At 34.3% G+C, this 25,412-nt stretch overlaps 1 protein-coding gene across 4 annotated transcripts in view; it reads right to left on the minus strand.

The window, feature by feature from the left end:
• LOC111427531 (heterogeneous nuclear ribonucleoprotein L) overlaps nt 1-25,412 on the minus strand; it is an 80,769-nt gene that overhangs the window by 15,457 nt on the left and 39,900 nt on the right. For 2 of the 4 annotated variants that reach the window (XR_011639603.1, XM_071193970.1), the window contains exons 6-7: nt 9,890-9,967; nt 5,916-5,969 (exon numbers count right to left, since the gene is read on the minus strand). Coding sequence is in view for 3 of the 4 variants with exons in the window: in XM_071193970.1 (XP_071050071.1) it covers nt 5,916-5,969; nt 9,890-9,967 (132 nt within the window). In the remaining variant the exon portion in view is untranslated. Of the gene's footprint in view, nt 1-5,915; nt 5,970-9,889; nt 9,968-22,202; nt 22,348-25,412 lie in introns of those variants that run through there. The other 2 variants (XM_023062723.2, XM_023062722.2) reach the window with 2 other exon arrangements.

The following is a 25,412-nucleotide window of genomic DNA, read 5'->3' on the forward strand; positions in this document are numbered from 1 at the left end:
TGACGTCGCGTCTCCGACGCAGATCAGAAGCGCGGCTGCTGATGCCGTCTGATGGCGTCTGTTTGAGGTCGACCGACGAAGGCGTAATCACGACAACAACGACATCCTAAAAAGCTTCCTCCGCGAATTTAGCGTTTAGAGAGATAGTTAAGTCAGGGAGGGTCCTTGAGGTTATGGGGGAAAGTAGAGAAACGAAAAGATAAAGCCTTCACGCGATACCTCGCCCCAAACGAGAACATTTCCGTAGTGGAGCGTCATCAGTTTAAGTGGGAATGTGGTAGTTTTGTGAGATTGAAGTTTGTAATTCAATTAAGTAAAATAAATAAGAAAATTATTTGATCCGGCTCCTCCACCATTTTTTAAAATGTATTTTTAATCAATTTTCATGACAAATTTCCTAGCAATAATTCAGTCGGAATTAATAATAAAGTCTTATCGTCGAGAACGTTTCGAATCGCTAAAGAGAAGAAGATATTGAAAAAGAAGTGTCATCGTCCTCCAAGTACGATGCATCAGGTGTGACCTTATTAATTTCCGGGACAACGCCTCGCAATGGAATTAGGGGCCGGCATAATATCGCCATTTGCGCCGGATAGATATTATAAATCGTCTTAGGGGTGCACGTGGCAGACGTGATTAACGTCACGAGTTTCGCTCGAAATTATTTCATACGTTGCCGAACGCAAACCGGGAGGCGCAATTATATGTCACGTTCGTTTATACGTGATGCGACGTGAAATGTGTTCAAATTAGGAGACCACCTAAACGAGATTCCTATTTGTGTGAGGTGTCGGCGGCCGCAAAATGTAATGGGCCAATCGTGTACAAAATTAAGATAATTATTGGTTGGAAAATACATGTTATCGAATTTCAGATTATAATCATAGTGTTCAATTCTTCACCCCTTTGTAAACGTACAGTAATTTGCAGGAACTATACACCACCAAGAACGTAATTGCATTAAATAATATTACTCACATAATAATGATGTATCTACAACCACCAATATTGATTTCTATAATTGCAGACTAGATAGAATCAAATTACTTGCACAATTGAGGTTGTTATCAATCTAATAATTATAATTACAATAACATTTGTTTATTTATTTATTTGTTTAGGATACATACAGGGGTGTACTCTTAATCTAATTAACGTGTATTACTACGAAATTGAATCTTACTATACAGATAGGATCACTGCTTAAACTCATTAATTTTTCGGCAGAAAAAAGTGATGATGCCTACACAAAGTACTAATTACTGCAAAGATTTATAACGTCACGCTAAGTTTCAACAGTCACATATTCTTTGTAACTCTGCCTTTGGTGAGAACTGGGTGGATTGAGTAGCCCAGTGAACATAGATACTGGTCTTAAGCTTGGCTAAAGGAGGAGGATTGAAGGGTAAGGCTGCGGAAAAACCAGAAAATGCTTATAGAACTGTCACAACAGCGGACGGATTAAATATGATGAGAAAAACGGAGAGACGTTAGAAAAGGAGCACACTCAGAATTGGGATCTGGAACGCAACATTATGGAACAGTAAAGATCAGGAAATCATCCTAGAAATAGAAAACCACATTTGCTAATACGAGACGATCTGACTATTTGATCACTTATAGAGCTGTAGAACCCAGCACGCATACTGACTTCGGCAAATGCGAGATCACAACATGGTGTGGAATCAACATGGAATCTCCTGAAAGATGACTAAAGGTAAAAATGTCAATCAACATTGCATAAATAAAATAAAGAAACACAGAAATTGCATGGAATAAAAAAAAATTATCATTAACTTAATCAACCTCAACGAATTTTTAATTTTTAACACAAAAATTTGAATTCAAAAGAAGTACCTTAAAAAAACTGAAAGTAACTGTTGAAATAGTTAACCGTAACGTATCGATTCGACACTTCACCAAACAATAGCCTCTTTAATCTGGTGGTTAAAACGATCTCAACAACTTAAAGCGAGGTAACGTTGTAATATCTTTAATCTTGTACTCCCCAAACAACGGAATACAATACAATGATTCAAAGCCGATTATGTCTCAACTGCCTGAGGGAAGGAATTATCGAATTCCCTTTAATCCCAAATCGTTCGGCGGTACAGGTTCATTTAACTTTTTTTCGTTGAACTTAAAAAATGATTGACGTAAAATTTTTCATTATATCAAGATTAATTTTGCAGGTGAAGTTAACGCATTTGCGAACTCCAATAACTAAATTATTATCAACTTTAAACCTACATCTCATTAGCTTTTATTACGAGTTTTAGGGGTATAAATAAAGTTATTAGTGCGAAATGATTGAGAAAAGAGACGTGAAAATCTCAACGAGGTCAATTAGGGAGCTTTTTTCGCCTTTAATTAGGGTCCGTTTACGTGGAGAGTACAGAAAGTGCGTGGTCGCCATATGGAAACCACGTTTTCCCAGTCAAGCGCAAATTTGACGGGAGTACTGTACGGCTGTGGTTCAGTGAATTATAAACGTTCCATTGTGTTAGGCAGTTCCGCCTATTTTGTTGCGAGGTGCGCGATCTCGTCACTTCACCATTTTATCATTGCTGTCTAAACCGACGAGAGAAACTGATATATTGAAACATCGTCCAGCTATTATCTGTAATCTGAGTGGTACATGAACCAATTACGCTGCGAACAGTAAATCCATTTAACATGTTTTTAAATCCAACAGGCGGTATCCCGTATTTAACGCCCATAAAAGTTAGTAATTCTATTAAAAGTACCATGAAATTTGCTTATAAATCAGGTAAATTGTAAATGAAGATATTAAATTTTTAATACCACGTTAGGTTAATTAGTCTTATGCAAGTGTTTTGTACTCTTAATTACTACTAACGTAAGCGTGTAACATTGATATGCAAACAGATTCATGAATAATGTCTCTCATTGGTTGATTGCGTTTCAATGTTTCAATGTGCATCACTCCAGATGGGCAAACGCGTAATGGATGTTTCAGCAAGTAATGGCAAGTTGTACGATGCGGAAATAGCAATATTACGCAACCGGACCTACATGTGTAATTAAATGACCAGTATGCGCAATTACATACGCCACTAGATATAAACGCGCAAGAGGTTCCTCTAAATGTCACCTCTAACATTTTAAATAGAAAACTATTTTCGGAGCTTTCACCCGTTTCTCCAACACCTCATCGCGTTAATTACTACAATTATTGGGCCTTTATTATACGTTAAAAGACCAAAACTTTCTCGATTAATTATGAAAGAACAAACTTTCAATGTGCCAGTTTAATTTTGGAACTTTATCAAAGAGCTACCTTCGAATATAGGTTACTATGAAAAAATAGATAATACGTTAACTACTCCTGCGTTATTAATTAAAATCGATATTGTAGACCGCCTGAATTCTTGAATTAATAATTATAGAGGAGGAGTAGTGTTATTCAATGTGGTTCTTTCAAGTTACATTAGCAAAATTATTCGAACAAGATAAATTTAAAACCAATAACGAGAATTGTGAGAAATTTCATAGCAAATCGTCGTTCTTTGATAAATACGTCTTATAGATAACTTTTATTTCCTCTTTGATACCAACGGTTGTTGCTTAGATGCACTTCGCTCAAAACGAGAAGCACTCGAAGTACTGGTTCAAACTTGCGCTCATTATAACTTTTACAATAAACATGCGGAGCGCAATTGTTGATATTTATTCAGAATATAACATTTCCTTCACTTTGAACACCAATTACGAAAGAACGTCAACGTTGAAGTAAGATTTTTCATTGTTAAAAGTCATTTAATTAAAATGTTATTATGTTATAAATGGTTTTAGTATTTTTAGTGGTAACAATTCAAATAAAAATTGCAATACAGCAATTTAAAAAAAAATTGGTATGCGTAATCATAAAAATATTGTTTAAAAAAAATGTATTGAGTGTTCTTTTATGTGACGTTAACATGCGATGGTTACGAAAAACTATTAAATCATCTGCTTCGTATCACGTTTTCTATTTAGCCACACGAAACCACCAATGTATGCGATTCACGGCAAGAAAAAAGAAACGATAAAAGAAAATAGCGTCACATAACAACCACATAAAATAGAAATTGATACAACAAACAGAAATACCCACGTAAAATCCGAATACGATATGAGAGGGAACGTTCCGACGTCCTACGAGGACCGTATGGTGTCTATGCATGAAAGCTGAATCCCACAGCAAACAAAGCACAAAATTATTTCACCCGGCCTCAATAAAACTCGAATGTCCCTTTTTTACTTGAAACAATTTATAAACAGCGTCTCTAGTTTATGTAGATTATAAAAGATGTTTATTCGAAAAACAGTTGTTGTAGAAAAAAAAATTTTAGATGGAATTTTTAACATGATCCTTATTTTTTCAAAGATACATGGGTAAGAGATACAATTCGGAATAAGAATCAGAGATGATAAAAACTGATTGGCTACATCCAATGATTTTTAATGATCTCATTTTGAGATATATAGGAATTCACCAGTTTCTGGTTATTCAAATTTAGTACAAAAACCTTATGATGTAGATGTTGGCGTAGGACCACAAAAATGAATCAAAGCGAAAATATTTATACTATTGGCAAGCTTTAAAACTTCGACGTCAGATGAGTGACGGAACTGCAAAAGTTACAGAAGTGAAACCGCATTTTCATATTCTCTTACATTCGATCTACTAGGAACCACATTCTAATTTTGTCGCCAGCAGTAGTGGCACAGTTTCCTTTAAAACGATTTTCTTTAAGTTCCTTCTACTAAATGGAACGTGTTTGCGTAACGTTTCAGGTTGAAAAGTGAACCATTTGTGCGACATAAAAGTATACTATGCAGCAAATTACCTATGAATAAGCTATGTGGGAGCTTTTATTCTAGCCGGCGGCGCACATTTGTAAAGCTCTCATTCACCGGATAAAGTTTCTATCCACATGCAGATATGGGTAGTGGTCATTTTAATCTTCTATACAAGCACGATATAAGAATAATCACTGGGCGATATTAATCCCAGAATATCATCAACAACATGATTATCGTTACAAACCACTTCTTAGCATTACAACATATTTATCTCATCATTTATTTTGAAAACTAAAAAGCATACTGATAACAAGTGTTGTATACTATATATTTAATTGGAAAACTGTTAACTGTCCGATAAACGACAAGTTTCAATTTACAGTAGATAAAATTGGTTTACTAAAGCAAGTTCGTGTAAACACATTGATCAACAAATTGATATAATGTAAATAGTATACGAAAATCGCATACGCGAATTCGCGGTTTGTTGAGTGATACAATAACCGACCAACTATGAGTCACGATCTGGCGAGGACGTCGCGTATTTACCGTCACAATATATATTAAGCCATATATTATAAAGCAAATATGCAAGCAGTGGCACTTCCACATCGCATAGACACAAAAATATTTGCCAAGTGTTTCATCTGATGGGATTGCACCGTTTATCTCGCTATTTAATGAGATGACTTTGGCGTGGAATTAGCAGTTAATAGCGTTTCGCGGTTGCCAGTTAATTTTTACGATATCACGTCGACGATGGAAACTAGTGAGAAGTTGGTTAATAATAATAATCTCAACGATTTCTGAAATGGTTGATGGACCGTAAAGCTTGATGAGCACTATTAGTTGTTGATAAACTTCGGACTGTTTTCATAGCATTTAAAAAGTGTTATTATCGTAAACAAAGGTATAAGTTAATTTTAATAGAGTTATGAAAAGTAAGTCTGTTTAACGTTAGAACTTCAAATCCAAAACAAACACAGCATATGAGTAATATAAAACCTTCTGGTTTAAGTGATTAATGTGCTTTGGAATATTTTGAGTTGAAATTTTAATGTGGGAAGGTTTTGTTGAGTGTGCATCAAAAAACAAAAAGTACTCACACATTTGATCGGCTATCTTTTCTTTATTCGTTTTCAATTCTAATGAAAACAGTCCTAAAACAAAAAATATATGAAAAATATGGAAATTACTTATTATTATTGAATATCTTATATCCTGTTTAAAGAGATGTTAGCCGTTCGCATTGATTAAAGGTTTAATGCCGGTTCCATTCTGTGTTTACATAATCCATACGATGCCAATATCGCGCTGAAGTCAACGACAATTTGCATACCGGAACCGGCTTCGGGATGTGTGGTAAAGCTCATTCTCGATAAAGTAGAATTTATGATACGTCAATTTAAATTGTGTTGAACAACCAGACCGACAATATAATAAAAATTTATGATGAAAGAAATGAAGAAGTTTGTTTGCTCTCCATAAAATTCGCACCTCCCTTTACAATACATAAAGTATCGTCGAAGAGAAATTCTTATCTTTCCCCGGTTACTTATTCCTGGCAGTGTCCCTTATATTTATGTCAGAATTAAACTGGTTTTGGCGGCGACACGCGGAAATTGATTAACATTTTCTTGGCGATTCATCACTCAAATTGACAATGATGAATTTCGAGTTCCTCTTATGTAGGGCACCAAACAGACGTGTCTTCTTAAATAAGTAAAGTGGGTCATTTTGGAAAAGGTTGATATTTCAACGGGAACGACTTTTTCCTTCAAGATAACTTCGTTATGGACCAAACAATTACTCTCCAAAAGGACTAAAAGTTTTTATGCCAAGATAAAATTAATTGGGTTAAAACCTTGTTGATACATTAATCTTATGTACTTCAAAAAGTAATTAAAATTAATGAAACTAACATGCAAATCATTAAACAAAATAAATATTAACCACAAAAAATTACATCCAAAAAATCAAGGTTAAAACCTTGTGCGTGTCGAATATCGTGTGTATATCATAAATAAATACCTGTCAGTTATGACACGATTATTTCCATAACCAAGCTGCGTGCTTAGCATAAAATCACTGTCAAGATACGTGTTAGTGTAACCAATCGTCAAAAATGATTTTTCAATCGAAACAAATTTGAATCTTTAATCGAAAATAAATTGCATAAATACATAGTAATTTAATTATTCTATATTAAATTCTATCGATTCCAACAATTTTGAAAAAAAACAACTCAACACTTATCCTGTGCGGATGAGTAAAAACATGATTGTTAAAAGCGCGAAGCGGTTATGCAAACAACAGGTTGATGCATCGTCCATATGAAGCGTCAAAACTCACGAAAAACTGCTAATTAATGACGTTAAAATCATTTCAAAATCAGATTGTAGTAAATATTCTACGCAGATATTAAAAATGTTGAAGTTTATTGCCAATACTGTATTATTCACTTTGTGATTAATTTTGTATAAAGCGCAATCAGTCCAACAGTATTAAATTATTTTGGACTCCAAAAACCTTGGATTCAAGAAATGGAAACAACCTAAACTTAACTAAATATGACTACTAGATTTATCATATAATTGTTTTAATATCTGGTACTCCAAATACCTTCGAAGAAAGACATCCTGCAGATTCAAATCTGGCAACCTCAATGATGAGAACTCGATGTTGAGATGATGCAAACTTTATATGGAGTTATCTTGATGAAAAAATTGATGCATTATTAGTCAGAATTGTATAGATATTTTATGCAATATTAAATAAGCCTTGAAGCACATCTAGATCCTATCATAATACAGCCTTGATGGAGACTTGATTTCATACAAACTTGACTTGCTAAATCCAAGATGACAACTTGATGTGGAGGTGTCATGGACTCAGACGGTTATCTCGTCTCGATTCAGACTTGATAGATACTTTATACAGAGTACGCTTTTTATTCATGCTTATATGATGATTTAATAACGGCTTGATTTACGTATTTATCTTGTGCTGAATTTTCTTTTATACACTAAATCTTGTCGATATTTATTAATAACAGTACTAAAATCCTAGACATCTTATTCTCCAAACTAAACTTATTTTGTAAGAACTGACGAAGAAAATGGACCAGAATAAAGAAACTTCCACTAAGGCTAGAGAATCGTGCAGGATCAGAAAACGATTTAAATAAAAACACAATACCAGTATAAATTGAACGGCGAAAAAACCAGTAAAGTTCTTCGTATTCTCTATTTGGTATTTGCGGGAAAACTTAACGTAAAATCTTTTTTGTCTTTTCCCAGCTTCACATAACTTAACAATAAAACTTTTCCTAAATGATAATAATTGTATAAAAAATTGTATAGCATATAAAATAAAATTTGTCTATTTTGTATAAATAATTGAATAAATCATTCAGGGCGACACGGTGTAAAAATATATATTCGATAAATATTTTAAACCGACATGGTTCCAACATTTTTTGGAAATCATTACGTAGAAATTCACGTGTTCGCCGATGGCCCATTCCGAGTTATTTAATGTCACTGGACGCAAAATTGGTGGAGACAAAAGATAAAATAGCTCGAGCACTAATTTTATTTCATAAAATGATATATCAGCTTGTCAATTTGCACACAAGTTTGCTATGCACGTAATTGGTGTAATAAAATAAAGTTGATTGGCTTAACGTTATTATTAATCGAGAATAACGTGTTTTGATTGTGCTTGCGGTCATGATGTATCGAATTTTCATATTAATTAATCGCAGTTTGCCGACACACATTGTTTATACTACTAATTTTAAATTGTTATAATATCGCAAAGCTTAAATCAAGCTTTAAACTCATTGTTATAAGCAGTGATAAGTAATCTTTATCTTCTACTATTTGACTTTCTTTACTATCCAAACAATTTCAAATGTACTTATCTTAAAACAAACAATCGTTATATGTGGAGTAACAGTATAAAACCCCGAAAGTGATCTCTTTGGAGAGATAAAAGGGATAGTCCCGAAGTTAAAACGGAAATGATAAGAAATAATATAGAATTTTGCGGGAACTGCGAAGCCAGTAAATGCGAGAGTTACATAAACAACGCCGTAGGATCCAATTATTTTTCCTCTGAGTTTCATTTAACGTCATTTTACATAAACCTGATTAGGCGGGGTTCTTTGTTACCCTTTCTCTCGTTTTCTCGTTGTGATTGATGTGTCAGCGGACGTATAAGATAAGGCGAGAACGTCGAGAAAAACGGATTTCCCTTTTTATGAGGCCGATTTGATCGTAACTTAGGAAAGTGTGAAAACTCCAACATTGTTCCGATTTATCGGTAAAGCTTTTAGGTCGATACGAGGGCCGTAAAACGAACTGAAATCGAGGTATAAATCTAAATCATCGCAAATGAGATATAGATAACGTTTTCGTAACGTTAGATAATTTATATAAAACCTCAAACTGTTATAGTTATAGTAATTCTTAGGTAGTTAATTCCATAAAACCAAGCCGTCAGTAGCATGTTGATGTATTGGCTGCAAGGAGCTTGTAGTACGCAGTCATAAGCAGTGAATTATAAGTCAAATAGCCGTAACGAAACGATCTCGGTTACTGGTTTCGCATCTGAAAGACAGTTGGCAACGACTTCGAATATAAATTTAGTCGTAATTGTTCTTTAATATAGTAAAACGCCCCGGTGGTACTTTACTTAGGTATGAGAATCTTGGTTGATGTTTTACCACTCATGTTAGTCATGAACGAGTTATGGCGTTCTTACCAAAGCGTAACGATATGAATTATTACCCGACGCGACGTAACATAGATTTCAAAATGGAACGACGGCAACAGACGGATTCGGCCACTAATGGAATCGCGTTTCCCGCAATTATTGCAGATCGATTAACGCAATTCATGCAGTTCGGAACGCGTATGCCATTGTGAATTCAGTACTACGAGTTTGCCATGTTATGAACTTTTTCGGTATCCATTGTCGACAGATTTATCGTCCGCTTTAATTAAAATTTTATTACCCTATTATTCGTATTCTATTAATTTGTTAATAATAAAAAATTAATCTTAACAGTACTTACTGTAGGGTTGTGGTCTGGATCCGTAATGTGGTTCTTGCAGGAGTGGTTGAGGTCGACCGTTGTTGGTGTTCTCTTTGACTGAAAAAGTAAACGCGTTAGTAAATTTCTTATAAATTTCAAATAGGGCGAAAACTAAGATGCCTCAGAAGGAGAGCGAGCGCAGCGCCGCGATGTTTAATTATTCAACAACCGTATTAGGTCAAAGGGCGTTCTCCAATTTGAGATCGCGTAACTGCTTTGTACCTTCATAATTTACATTTATGAAGGGCGAACGTAAATTAAATTAGAAAAGAAATTAATGTTGATGCGGAGTTGTATCGCGAAATTTTAGCAAACTCGAATGGTCATTTTATGTGGTACCTTTGAGACGCATATAAAACTCGAGGATTGTAATATTCGTGAATGATATAAAGTGAAGTGCTGAACCTAGCGTTAACTAGGACGGTTACCAGTATTAAACGTGATCATAAACGGAACTATTGAAGTAATCAAACTATTTTGGAACGTACTCTAACATAATAAACTTCACATAATGAGTTATAGTTTTATTTGAAATAAAGGATTATACAGTGAATTTCTCTTAAAATGCAATTTACAAAAATATATTTCTATAGAAACCAGGGCGTACAAACTTTTTTTTCTTCAAACGTCATTAAATGACAACTTTGTTGTCGTGTTTACTCGCGGTAGAAGTAAGTCATTGTTGCATAACGACGGTTGCTAAGATCAACATAGCAAAAAAGTACTTCAGCGTTATGGCGCTAAAGTAAATTTCACTTTAGCGCCATAACGTTGAAGAACATTTCACTTTAGCGCCGTATTATTTGCAACGTTTGAAGAAAAAATACTATGTTTTATTCGGAAGAGAAGCAGATTCGTTTGTGGCTGGTCCGTCATTGCCGGACTCACTTCGTTCGTCCGGCAAACTGTCGGACACGCCACAATTTTAACGGCTCATCTGTCATTAGCGACTCACTGCGTTCGTCGCTAAGCGACAGACCACGCCATAAAAAGCACTGCTTCTCTTCCATATAAAACAATATACTATTTGTCCCATCCATATAAAATGCAACATGTCTAAATGTTTCTGGTTTTAGGTCTAGTGTTATCATTTTCAGGACGTCATCTTTTTCCAAGAATTTTTCCTTTGCAATACTACGCAATGCCTGTACTATTAGGCTATGTTGCATTTTATATGAAATTCCCGCCATAAGCAAATTTGTTTTCCAATAATTTTTGGCAAACGTATCAAATGGAAAAATAAACCTTTAAAGCTGTACGATTTTCCCTTAAAAATTTGTTAAAACCGAAAGTATACGCAGAAATGAAAAGAAACGATTAAAAATGCAAAATAACGCGCCGGCACAAAACGTTCCGAAAGCACACTAATGAATGACTGAACAAAAAACCTTAATTTAAAATGCAAATAAATGGCGTACATCTCTCTTTGTGCTAGGTATTTTACGAGTTAAACCACATTCCACTTTTTACGCTTAGTGAGCAACGTCTAATGAACGTTGATTTGCATTAGATTTACAAAAGCGTCATGGTGCAAATTACTCCAACCAGATATGTTTTTTAAAAAAATTTCTGAGATAAAATACTATTGTTTTAAAGTGAATAAATTGAAACAAAGGCTTATTGGAAAATACCGACGTAGTTCGCCTATACATTCATACGTTAACCTTCAAAGTTATAAGTCCGAGTTGCAAACTGTCCAATGCCATCCGATGGCTAAGAGTTGGTTTCACTTTAGATATATCTTCCGCGCGGGAATATTGGAAACGATGGAAAAGTAAAAAGCCACCGCCCAGTTCATTCTGATCCATAAATCCGGTGAGTTTCAAGTTTGGAACTTTAATCAATCCCGATAAAGTTCTAGAGAAACGACGGCGGTAAGCAAACGTAGCTGTAACGACGTTCCATGCAGAATAAGGCCCCCCGGATCCGGAAACTGTGTCAGCACGGCTAGCTGGTTGCATTTTATGCTACTGTGCGCATAATAAATCCAACGATGCCGCTCTTGGATGCAAACGTGATCCTTTTATAACTGTCCATATGTTTAAGAGAACTGACGTAAAGAAGATGGTATCACGTTCAGCTAATTTAAAGGGATTAAATGCAAACATAGTAGCTGGTTTAACTAGTCTTATTTCATCAAATTTAATATTAAACCGAAGTAACTTTATGCAGTAAGCGGATATTAGATTTTTATTTCCATCTTCTAACGCTAAAACCGTTTAGCGTGCGGGTTTCTAAAAGGCATGAAACTACAAAAAGAACCAAAGAGAAAACCTTGAGTCTAGAAACTGTAATTACCTAGCAATATTTATCTGGAAATGCTGTCAACTAAAACGACGTACATATTTAACTTAGCTATTGAAAACAATATATCATACCATGTCCAATTTTAGTAATAATTACATTGCATGCTCGTTATTATTCTTGATTACAACGTACTATTGCATGTTTTGATTATATAGATTAATTAGAAATTGTTCAATTCAAATAACATTCATAATAATCAAATAAATAATTCCTATACTATTATTATACAATGCATTGAAAATTAAAATGTTATGAGTATCGTAAATAATGATTAATATAGACAAAAATAAATCGTCACGTATGTATTATGCAAATAAAAGCTTATAGCAGACCTCGGCCAGTGCCAAATCGATACTTCCACATTTGATACCCAACTATATGTTTGTAATACCCTGCGGCCCGCATTGCAAATTTAAAGCATCCAAGTTTATTTCTCGTAATAGTATAAATCGCTCTTCATTGCAGTAAACGCTGTTTAATTGCATTAAACGCTTGAGTTAATCGACAAAGTGACACGTTAGTCTGACGGCAATTTATTGTGCACCCACATTGACGCTGAATAGTCAACCGCCGCTAGTCTAAACGGCGACGTTACATCAACAAACACACGTTAATGTTTAAGTAAAGTTAAATTTCGGTTACATAACCGATTCAATCTGTTACCTACCTATCGCCTAATCGATTCGAGTTGGTTACAAACGAAGAAAGGAAATGCATTGTAACGAATGAACGTTTTGAGTTCGCGTGATCTTGGAAATTGATTATTGACTAGTGACAATTCAGGGTCGGTAATTGCACGGGTACCAGGAACAAACACAATTAAGTATTGTACTGGTGTTGACAGATCGAAATTACGTAGAAATTGTTACGATAAAAATCAAAGTAACGAAGTTGGTGATACTGTAACACAAAGTAGGACTTATGTACTTGAATGAGAACAGCGTTTACAGCTTACGAGCTGTAAAGAACAGTAAGTCTTAAAAGTTTTAAGCACCATCTTATGATTTATGAAATCTTGCGAATGCAGCAGTGTACTTATTACTAAATTGTAAAAATAATTTCAAATTAGGGTCCACAGTTTTCTTTTTCAAAAAGAAAATTTATGAAATTTTGCTTTAATTAATTAAAGCCTATTTAACTGGGTGGGTGGCGGTTATTAAGACAGCAATATTAAGCAGAACTTAATACTGAAAGTATTATGACTTCCTGAAACATAATATTGCGTATTCTAACGAGGCTATAAATGTATACTAAGATGCACAAATAAACTACATCACTCGGCTTGAAAATCAGTTTGTTTTCAAACTTGTGGTTTATTTATTTTTTTTTTCGGCACTAGGAAAGAACTTTAATACGAGCCGGGGGAAAGAACCAATCTATATTCTATGCAAATGCGCGGAGGCAGGTGGATGCTACGTTTAACGTTAATGTAGGTATAAGAGGGCTTAGAAAAATAGATCCCGGCACGATCGTGGAGTTCATTTGTGCAGCTTGAATGCTGGAGTTTATATTCATGGTGTGTACGTGACACTATCCTCCAGCGAGCACCGATTGTGCACCACTTTTGCAAAAGACGCGACCTTACTTATTCAAATATTCCACGTTCCTCTCCAAAGGTACACATATTGTTCGTATAAGTTCCATCACCATGGAACTTATATGTGATGGAATACAAAATAGCCATGTCATTTGTTAATTGTGTGAGAAGATTTCAAAAATCGCCTCCTAATTTTCATGCGTGTTTTAGTATTCTATTTCTAAAAGGGGTTATGAAATTAAATTTCATTTGGTACTACTAATTTCTTAGCATTACGAATCACAACACAATTTTCCTAAGCGAACAGTTTAAGCAACTTAATTGTATTCAAGCTGGAGGGTAATCCGATAACTAACTAGGATGAGCTGAAATATTCCATAACGCTCACATCTAAATTAGATTTTCTTGCAAGTTAATTCTTAATAATCATCCTTAAAAATTTACAAACAAATGTATGAGTATAAAAATACTAACTAAAAAAATTAAGAAGGCTTGCTTGTAAATTTCATCAATAATTACTGGTTTCTTGATATAATTCACTCAGTTTAACAAAAATGTCAGTTGTTATTCAAAACACGTTCACAAAACAAGCAATTTAAAGTCAACAGTAAAAAGTTGGAAACGATCCAATTAGTACAAAATGAACGAAGTACGATTTATAAAACTCGTCGGAATCGACAAAATTATGGCTGTTTTGACAAGATAAAGTATGGTCGGCCACAGGATATTTCTTACAAGCTGGGTCAAAATTCGAATTTACCAAAATTACTCACAAACAAACGACTGATAAACATGGGCGGATAATTTAAACTGTACCCTATTTTTAATGTGTCGTTGCATGCGTATTTTGTATGATAATAATACTTTGTCAACAGTTATAAAAATAGGTATGCTGATATGTTTAATGGTTTTATTTAACATTCCTGCGACTGTTTCTTTTTTGTATAAACAAATATTGCTAAAGTACAACGTTTACAACTAATTGGAGCAGTAATTAGAACGCATATGTGAGCTATGTTGCGAATTGACATGAGTAATAGCTTATCATAAACATCTGTATCGATTTCTAACCACATGTCCTTTAGGTGTTGTAGTGATATAATATGACACATACATTAGCACATTTGCAATTATTATAGCGCGTTGATGAATGATGTGCTAATTACGAAACTATACAATTTTTCCTATGTTGATATAAAAGTCTTTTTATTAATCTAGAGTCCTATCAAATTCTTATACGTTAGCTAAGAAAATAAAGCTGCTTTTATGGAATCCTTTCAACGTTCAATGACGTTTTATTGGTCAGTTTATTGGTCTCTTGTGAAATAAACGCACGAGGGCGTCCTTCGGACATCAATATAGAAAGGACCACAACAGAACACTCTCTATCCGCGTTCAAAATTAAATTGGCTCCGCCTGTGAGAGAACGTAATCGAGCATTGCGGTCAGTGTTGCATGTCAATTTGGGATCATAGGGTAGCAGGGCATCTATGCAGGTTTGCCAGCAACACGGGAAACCAAAGCCAATGAAAAATCATGCGGGTTCGATTTGTGATCATCATTCTGGACGAGATGTTCGTTGCGTAATGTTCTGTGTAGAGAGATTTGACCTTTTAACAATTAATGGAACGTTATGGTTACGGGTTGATTGTAGCAAAATTCCACCTCACGTGTCGCCGCATCTGTATCGGTCGAATGTTTACCATCGATTTCCATAAAATCTGGTGAATTTCCTGCAGGCTAAGTATAATTACAGTTAGACGTGAGGGTAAATACATCGATCGTTAGTAAACAGATTGTCGGTGATAAATTATTTATTGTATTGTTTATACTGTCAATAAACATAAATCCTGTTTAGGAGCAAGTATATCTTAATTGTTATTACTAGTAATAAAACGGTTTTTTGATAACATTGAATCTAGAAAAGGATTTGAGACATTACCATAACCTGACGATATAGTAAAATATTTTAATTAAGTATATCAACTAAAATTGCATAGTCTGGTTAGTGATTTTATTGGATTTAGAAGAGTCTAAATTGGCAGTACAGTCGAAGCATGAAAGTGGGGCTGGCGCGCCCCAATTTCGACCTGAATATTTAACTGCTATTCGAAATACGTGCTCGCTTCTCGGGATGGCAATATTCAACAGGACCATCCCGCTGTATTTCAATTAGGGTTTTATCCAGCCACCTAGGTTACCAAAACTGTAATGAAACTGGACGATCTTCCGTTCCATTTGGATTGCAAATACTGTGTTATTGTTTTCCGCTTTATTTTATCGAAACTGATACCTGAAACTATTGAGTCAGATTTGCTTTTATTTATCAACATTCTAAGAAATAAATATAATAATACTAATAGCATTAATGTACGTATTGTAAGAGTACATATCTAATACAAAATGAGTTATGAACCCATTATGAATCCAAACACAGCTATTGTTTCACGAATATTACGGCATGGTTAAATACGGCCGAAGGTTCCTTGTTCGCATTAGAACGACCGTCGATTCATACTATTCATCGTCGTTGTCCGCAGACACAAACAAGGTCGCATTTATTTCAGAATGCCATTTATTCCATGTTGCCGAACAATGCCTCCGAGACCAGTATGAATTTGATAACTTTCAAAGTGCACTTTCCACGGATAATTAAGTAAATGTGCATTACTCGGGGCGTTGAGACGGTAATTAGCAAGTTAGAATAAGATTAAAAAAAAAAGAAAGCAAAGAATTAAGTAGAATTACTGATATAAAAACGAAATCTTTCTCTGTAAAAAAAAATAACCTAAGAAAAATAGCTTTTATACTATCAAGATTTTCATTGATTTTAACGTCCTCGCTTCAGGATTCCATTTAAATATTAAACCTACACAGAACGGCACTACATTTTCCAGTAAATCCGAAAACCGCATCCATTACTCTAAATACGATTTAACCGGACGGTTTGAAAAGGTATAAAGTACAAACAACAGTACACAGAGTTTTAAAGTAGCCCGCCGAACCGTCTATAATTAAAACGAGTCGACGTATTTAACCCGGGAAATAACATGCAGGTCCGACCCTATTATAAATACTACGTGATTAATCGACACGGTCATTCTGTCTCATTAGTTGAGCGTCATTACAAATATATCAACTCATATTGTTCCACAAGGGCTGTGACAAGAACAAAGAGGCTTGTTATGAATTTCGCAATTCTTTTACATAGCCATGGCGGCGAACAATTACTACAAGTGGCGAGCACTTGGTTTATTTAGAGAGGCGCGGGCGTTCTATTTAATTTGGATGCTCATTTTGATGCTAAATTTAATTTCTCCCCCTCGTGGTTTTTATCTTGAAATGTACTCGTATTGATGCAGTTGAATAAAAGAATTGAAAAACCGAATGATTGTTATTTTACGTATCGCAGTTACGCAAACACAGCGATGTTTACCATACATAGCGAATATTGAATAATAAAAGGTATTGAAAAGCAAGTTTACATTTCAAAAAATGTAATCACTCTCGCACAGTACCGTGTTTTCCCCTCATAAAATGTTCAATACATTTTTCTCCCTCCAAAAGAAGACGCCTTAGCAGATATTTATTCAGGCGTTATTATTATTGGACAATGATTTATGAACGTTGTAGTCTGTCAATAAGAAGCGTAAGCAGTGATAAATTATATTTTGCTCCGCAATATTTTCAATTAATAGATAATTAAAATATATTATACACATTTATGTATTATATAAAAAATTTTGTATAATACACAAAAATCACCCAATATTCACATCGTATGAGTTACGATGTCAACGTTTCCTTAAATCGTATCGTATGAATTGAAAACTTCAAATGGATGAAAATATTAAAGGAAACAATAATTGAGGTGTGTACAAATGCCTGAAGAAAATCAGACAAGGCCATAGACCATATACGAAAGTTTGCAGAATAAAGAAGGTGAGGTAACCAGGATGACATCAAGAACATATGGAAAGATCATTTAAATGCCAGAATAAAACAGCCATAAATTGTGTACGAAAGAAACGAGGAGGATGTGGATGGAAATAAAACTGAAGAAAAGACCACGGCAGCACCAACAGTTACAGAATCAAGAGCTGCAATTAAAACCCTAAGAAACAACAATGCCCAGGATATTCATTGATGACATTCCTGCTGAAATCTTCAAGCACGAAGACGAAGAGCTGATCTCATATCTCCACTTACTAATTATAGAAATATGAAAAGAACAAAGAATTCCCAGGGAGAGGGCGAAAAGTGACATCTGTCCAATATACAAGCAAGGGGACAAATTGGTATGCTCAAACTACCGTGGAATATCACTGTTATGCACTAGATACAAGATACTGACCTGGATCATAAACAAAAGGCTCAAACCGAATACCAAAAACATAATACCAGGCAGGTTTCAGAGTGGGGGGATCGATCACAAATCAACTATTTACAGTTAAGAAAGTGCTAAATAAAGCCTGGGAGTACGATATTAATGTTTAGAACATATTTGTTGTCTTCCGATAGCCATACGATTCGATTAGCCGAGAACAATTGTACTAAACTTGTGTTTAAACGATTTTAAGAGAATAATAGGAAAATTAATTTCTGTCGATGAGGTCAGCTAATTTTAGACTCGATTTCCATGTGCTAATTGATTTTAATATTCCGTATCTGGTTCAATCCGGATGGCAGTATGTTACGTTATTAATTTTAAAGTTTTAATTAAATCGGCCGACCGCAAGGCGCCTGCCGTAACGGCTTTGAAGTTACTCCATCAGAGGGCCCGATTAGCCCACTACTACTTGGGGGCACTGAATTTGCGTAATCTATAAAAGATTTTTCCATGTTGCTTGGTACAAAATCTTGTACTATCTTTAATATCTCACTCAATGTCAATACCTATGCATCGAAAAAGCAAAAAAAAAAACATATTCAATTGAGCTTATTTTATCGACATTTTAGATGCGAGCGGCACTTTAATTTCCGCTTTTATAGCCGTCCAAGTTAAGTTGCGAATTATTAACATCGACAGTGTGCCACTCGCTCGACGATCCTCGATCGTTTGCCCCGTTAATGCTTCGTGCGGGAGACCTGCCGGAGTGCATTATTCATTTTCAATTTGTTTTTATGTCTTTTTAGAGGTGGGAGATAAAACGAGAAGAACAGAACGCTATTATTCTCGTCCGGACTACTCTACTCCAACTCCAACCAACGCAGAGGTCACTCATTCAAACAATGCTTTTACAGAAATTTACATAAACTTTAATATTGTATTCTGCAATATTGTAATTACATCGAGTGGGATGTTACTAATTAATTTAAGCGACGTAACGTTACAAATTAGACACATGTTAATTGTTGAAACTTGACGGAAGACGACTCTGATCAAGGCAAGCAAGAGACCAACGTAACGTTGTATTATGTACGTGCAATCTTGTTGCGTGAATATTGCAGGGGTAGTTTCATCTGTAAGCCGTGTGTAGTTGGAAAAGAAAGTTTTGTCTTATTTCGAATACTTCTTAGATAATAAAAATAATAAATAATATACAGGATGATTCAAGGAAAGTATAATTTTTTTTCAGGTTTATTATTAATTGTGAATCGTAATCAAAAAGTGATTATTCGATACAATCGTGTATGGATAGAAACCTAAGTAACTTGACGTTGAAGTGAATAAATCGGGGTAAAATCCCAGGATACAATGTGGCTTTGAAAACATGTTATTGTATTTGCCGGAGTGTAATTTGCAACAGAATGGTACTTCTGAATTAGAGGTTTTCAATACAAACATGCAACACGGCCATTTCACTAACACACATTGTTGAAATGTTTCAAAATTCGTTACTTAATGAACCAAAAAACTGATGCGTATGATTATTTTTTAACGTATTAACGTAACTATACAATACGAAATAGATTGGTTCGATATTTCGAAAGATTGAATGAGATTAGGTTTATTCAGAGTATTTTTGAGGTTGAGTGGCAAATTCAAATGGTATCAATATAAAATGCGGTGGTATATACGGAAGTGCTTTTTGCAAGATGATGTACTTTTCCCTCCGAATTTTACATAAAGCGATTTTCAGACTGAGATTATCCACACATCTTTTCTCGGAACGCCCTTGCTATTACTGCAGACAAAAGAGTGCATCAACCCATTTCCTCCTATAGTAAAGTAACGTTTGAGATTTTTCATCGAAATAGATGGGTGTTGAAGGCGATCATTGCTATAAAAAAATAATTTAAACATGGAACAAGTTATATTCGAAGGTGTAAAGTGAAATAGTAGGTTGTATTAGAAACGCGATCAGAATATCAAATAACGAGACTTTTGGATTGTATAGGGGGAAGTGCGAAAAAGATATTACATTAGACTTCAGAAAAACCCTTTTATCTTCGATACTGTTCACGTTCGAGCCCTGAACATGTTGACTCGGACGGCATTTGCAGTGAAAAATAAGTATCGCCTGTTCAATATGCGCACGCGTAGCTACAAATCTCGTAGCGTGTAGATATCATCAAAGTTCTTGGTGAACAGAGAACCGACCATATATATTCCGTCGTAACGTATATAACAGGTATGACATGTAAAACGTTCGGAATTCGAATATTTCGTATCGAACACTATTCTACGAGGAATAAAGTGTTTCATTCCATTTATTTATAGTTTAGTTTATTTAGACGATTCATGAACTAATTAAGCAAAATAAACTCGAATATTCACATCAATCATATTTAGTTAATTGATCGATAGTACAAGTAATCTACTTGTAGATTACAACATCTCTTCAAATAATAAACTACCACCAAGCTGTCGAATCCAGTAGGTAAAGTTGGTAGGGGCTTTCGGGTTAATTAAGCTCTCAATTACCGGTCTTCAATTGTTGGCTTTCCCGGAAAGTAAGTTAATACTCCAAGCGCAAATGGAAAATTTTGTGGGACCGCGCGAACATCTTGGGGAAAGGCGGAGGAAATTGAAGTTTTAGCGCGCCTTGGAGCATTTCCGTGCGCACAAACGACTCGATATTTTCGAGTAATTTATAAGTCGATCGACCGAATATTTCTTTACTATTCGGATGCCGTTAGTAGGTGGAAGTTGAAGGGGGGAAGTCGTTTGAAAAGTCCATTGGGAACATTTTGTTTCAAACGTCAAATATCGAACACAAAGTGTAAACTTAATACTATCCAAGTACCCCTATCCAAGTAAAATAAAACTTGTTAAATTCTGTCAATAAAGAAACTATCTTTATAAAGTAAGGTTACAATTACCATAACTGTAACAATAATAAAACCTATATCATGTGATATATCTTAGAGTAAGGATATTGAGTTCAAGGTGGAATCTTATGATTAAGCGCTAACATGAAAGAGGCGAGGTATATAGGTCGTTCGAATGATTTAGAGATCTCGTGGGATAGAATTGCAAATGAAATTAGGATAAGCTTTAGTAACGTTAGATGACGTGATAGTGGAATATCTGACAAAACCGCTACTTAAATGCGATTATACCCGTGAATTATTAGTATTAAATCAATGTTATAAATATTGCGGTTTTAGATTAGGTATATCCGAAGATCGATAAACTTACTCACGAGCTTTTGTTAAGTTAGTGTTAAGCTAAATAATTATAAATTCATGGAAAAAGCTCACTGTAAATTACTATAGATTTGTTTTAATTAATTTAGTTTGCTGTGACGTTAACTATAAATTGATTGCGTTAATGTATTCATTAAAATTTTTAAATAGGACCAGCAATCGATGAAAAACTAATTACTCCAATCCGACGTTGAAGGCTTGGATTATTTGATTTATATTATGGATAAATACTAATTCAATCACAATTTTACTAAAATTAATTTGTTTTAAATTATAACATAACTTTTATCTCATTGTTCTTATAATTTCTGTATTAACTTACGACTATATTTGGCTTCACCTTTAAAATTAACATTTTACATTAATATAATTTTGTACGCGAAAGACACAATTATGAAAATGTTGACCTAGTTACGTTCGTACTAATTAGATGCATATTGCAATGACTGCCAAACGACATTACCACCGGGGTTACCGTAAGCTTTCAACTCTAATTTCCGTCCTTATACAAACGTTCAGAGTAACATCGTTAAAATGTAATCTCGAACCTGTATCGAGATTACCCCTTCAAAAGTTTTTCGATGCTCGTTGTTCTATCAATATCATTTTCGAACGGAAATCGCTGTTTGCTAGGCACCATGTTAACAGAATCTAATTTTGGGTGACACAACTTTGTAATTGACTTAATTTGTGATGATAAAAACCGCAAGACCAACATTAACATTATAAATTATCTCATTAAATGAAAATACACGACAGAGAAAATTATTAATTATTAATAACCCTTGTTAGATTTGGAAATGCATAAAAAATTGTATAAATTATGTAATAATACTTAAACGAATTTAAACTTACCACTGACAAGTTGCTATGCAGGATGAGGTCCCAACTTTCCGCCTCGAATTTAGTCATTATACCATCCGTATGACCGCAGAGAATTCCCAATTGTTCCAAAAGCCGTACGGAAAGTTGGCGGCCCTGATTGAGTGACTATCCTATCCGCTGCGGCGACCTGCACACAGACAGAACAACCACACGTGAGCCTCTTGAACTTGGTGAACTCTTGTTGTTAAGTCTTTGTAGGTGATGTGCATGTTGTTTGTCTGTCTGTATGCAGGTCGCGCTATGGGCGAACATAGCATTTGTCAGTGTTGTACTGTGATGGTTAATTTATTAATATATAATCCATTAGCTCTAATCGTATTTTTTAATAATTACACTCGCATTTATGTATGATGTGGTGTCCAAACATCGTTGTGTATCACCACATCGTGAGGTGGTCAAAATCCGAGTGACCAGAGCATGCAACTAACAGGTAAAATACGTAACTCGCTAATGTTCATTTGTGCACTGTAGCAGTGTAAACGGATATGTTTAACAGAGTGTATAATGATTGTATATCGTGCCAACATGTTTGTATAATGTAAAAAAATATTTTTATAATACGTTATGTTTAGGTTAGTAAAAGCAAAATCCCAGAGATTAATACATTCTGAAAACTTAAGAAAAAACAACCTGGCATTACTTATCGTGAAGTTTATTTTTAATGCTCTTGTAGTCGTGGATTTTTACGCTTTAAATCGTAAATATTTTACGAGCAATCCAGTAGGAACTCCTATCGTATACCGAAATAGCTAAAATATTTGAGTGGCCCTAAATTAACACTTGCATTAATCTAAAACTGTTTTTAAATGTGGTAGCGTTTTAAACAAACTGTAAACATTAATAATCTTTTTAAAAGATGGATCTAAAAAAATCTTTAGGCAACATTTATACATAACACCTCCATATTTAACAATGTTCATCGTCTGATATAAATTAACTGTTTAAACCATCCTAATTTACGTTCAAAAAATTGTTGGAAAATAAAAGGAATTACCTGGCCTTTATGAACTAGGTAATCAAAAAATTTCCTATTATTCAGAACCTCGTAACTGGCTCATAAAACTGTTTGCGCCCCCGAGGTAATCCATATACTATAAGCTGATAAACTAAATCAACTATTTTCAGTATACATGTAAAAACTATAAACTGAACCAGTAAAATAAGTTAATTTAAACTCATTTATAAATTATTATTCAATGCAATGAAACGTATATTTACGTTGAAAAAACAGTTGGATGATATTAACTAATGAATGAACAAACATTTATAAGCCAAGTAAGTAGACAAATATTGATGTTTATTTTTCGATTAGTGCTTTTTTCAGCTCAATCTCGATGCAATCAAAACATAAGAACGTATTTACACGACAAGTTAGTTGGTTTGTCCAAGTAATTACGATGGCGGGACATGTATTGTACGGAATCATGTAACTTTGGGACAGTTCCACCAGGTAAAGCAATTAGTAATAATTTTACCACAAACGTGGACGGACAAAACGTATATGCACGATTCAACTTTAACCATTAAAAGTTTCCTTCTGGTATTGGTACTGGGACAATTAAGTTTATTACAGCTTTCCCGGAACATGTACGTAAAAAGAAAACATGTCAAATCGTGCTTCACAATAAATTGGGTAATTTAAAAATAAATCTTTTGTAGAAAAAATTTTACGTAACCTAAAAAACATATCATTAGGTGAATTTCAGGTGATGGAAATAACATAAACAGTATTAAACGTAAGTTTCTTCTATCTGGCCTTGCTAACCATTAAACTTTGTACAGCGTCCGTTGCGGCGTACCGGAGCAATAAAGTTTCGTAGAGGCGTAGACGTTTGAGTAAAAGTGTGTTTTACCATCTACGTAAAGTCCGCTAATACTCAATAAGCTCAACTGTGTCTACATAGATAGAACCTAACATTTAGGGTACTTAGGTAACATTAATTTTAACGTTTCAACATACTTTTAATTCCCGAAATAAATCTGCGGTCGAAGTTTCTGGGGGAGTGAAGCGTTTCTAAGTGAAATAATGATGTCGCTCTTTCGAGTTAAACCCTTAAACTGCTAATTGTGACACCGTTTCTAAATTGCTTATCATTAATTTAAACGGATTTCTCTCAAGGTAAGAATTTTCGAAATAGGTATTTCTGGAAAGTTACAAAGCATAATTTGTACATGTTACCGTTATGTGGGTCCTAGCTCACGTTGTGGAATAGATAAGTACTTAAATATTTAATGATATTAAATATTAACTTGACCACGCTACCTAATTTACTCTGGAGAAAATGGGAATATAGCTGTGTAATTTCAAAGGGTCTGTTATATGATCACTCCAAAATAAAATAATCAAGAGGAATTCTTTAACCGTAACTGTTCTAGAATCTCTTTGATGACAAAAAATTACTTAAACCGTATTCGATTGTTATTGGAGGAATTAGAAACAAACGGGACTGGTTTCTTAATACTTCGTTGGTATTTTTTGTTGTTTATTATTCGATTTATTTGTTATTCAATTTTATAAAATTTCTCTTTTTTGCTAGTTTCCACGCTGTAGTGATTTTGTTTTCCGAGTTCTTTATAACTAGAGCATTAATATAACCTGTTACATCAAAATCATTGGTCGATGATTACCTAAACTTTATTCCTGAGCAAATTATTTTAGACAATTACAAGTGTATCAACCATTTCGATATATCTTGTTAAATTCGTTCATGCGAAAAAAGAAATCTCGAGTGCATCATTTATCTAAATCTCGTGTAAATTCGAATAAAAATATCATTTACAGAAGTAACAAAAACGATGACATATTCAACATTTCATAACCACTAAATGTGTTCAGAGGATGTAAACATGGTACTTCACACGTCCAAGGTTCCTTGCTCTTGGGTATTTTGGCAACGATCTTGTGTACAATGTACCCTGTAAATTACCGCGAACAAAAATTATTCACATTCTTACGATTGGAATGAATACATTCTGAAATTTAATTTAACATTTGACAAATGATTGTATTTCGTATTAATTCACATAAAATTTAACTGTGTAATATCCCACAAAACTCATGAAAAGTATTTCCTCTCTAAAAATTCGACAATATTTAATATAAACCGTGTCGATATCGCTAATAGTGTTTACATATTAAAATATATACCCAATATTTTTAAATGGCACATAAAAAATGTT

Source organism: Onthophagus taurus, chromosome 2 (genome assembly GCF_036711975.1).
Source record: "Onthophagus taurus isolate NC chromosome 2, IU_Otau_3.0, whole genome shotgun sequence".
In the NCBI taxonomy this organism is placed as follows: domain Eukaryota; kingdom Metazoa; phylum Arthropoda; class Insecta; order Coleoptera; family Scarabaeidae; genus Onthophagus; species Onthophagus taurus.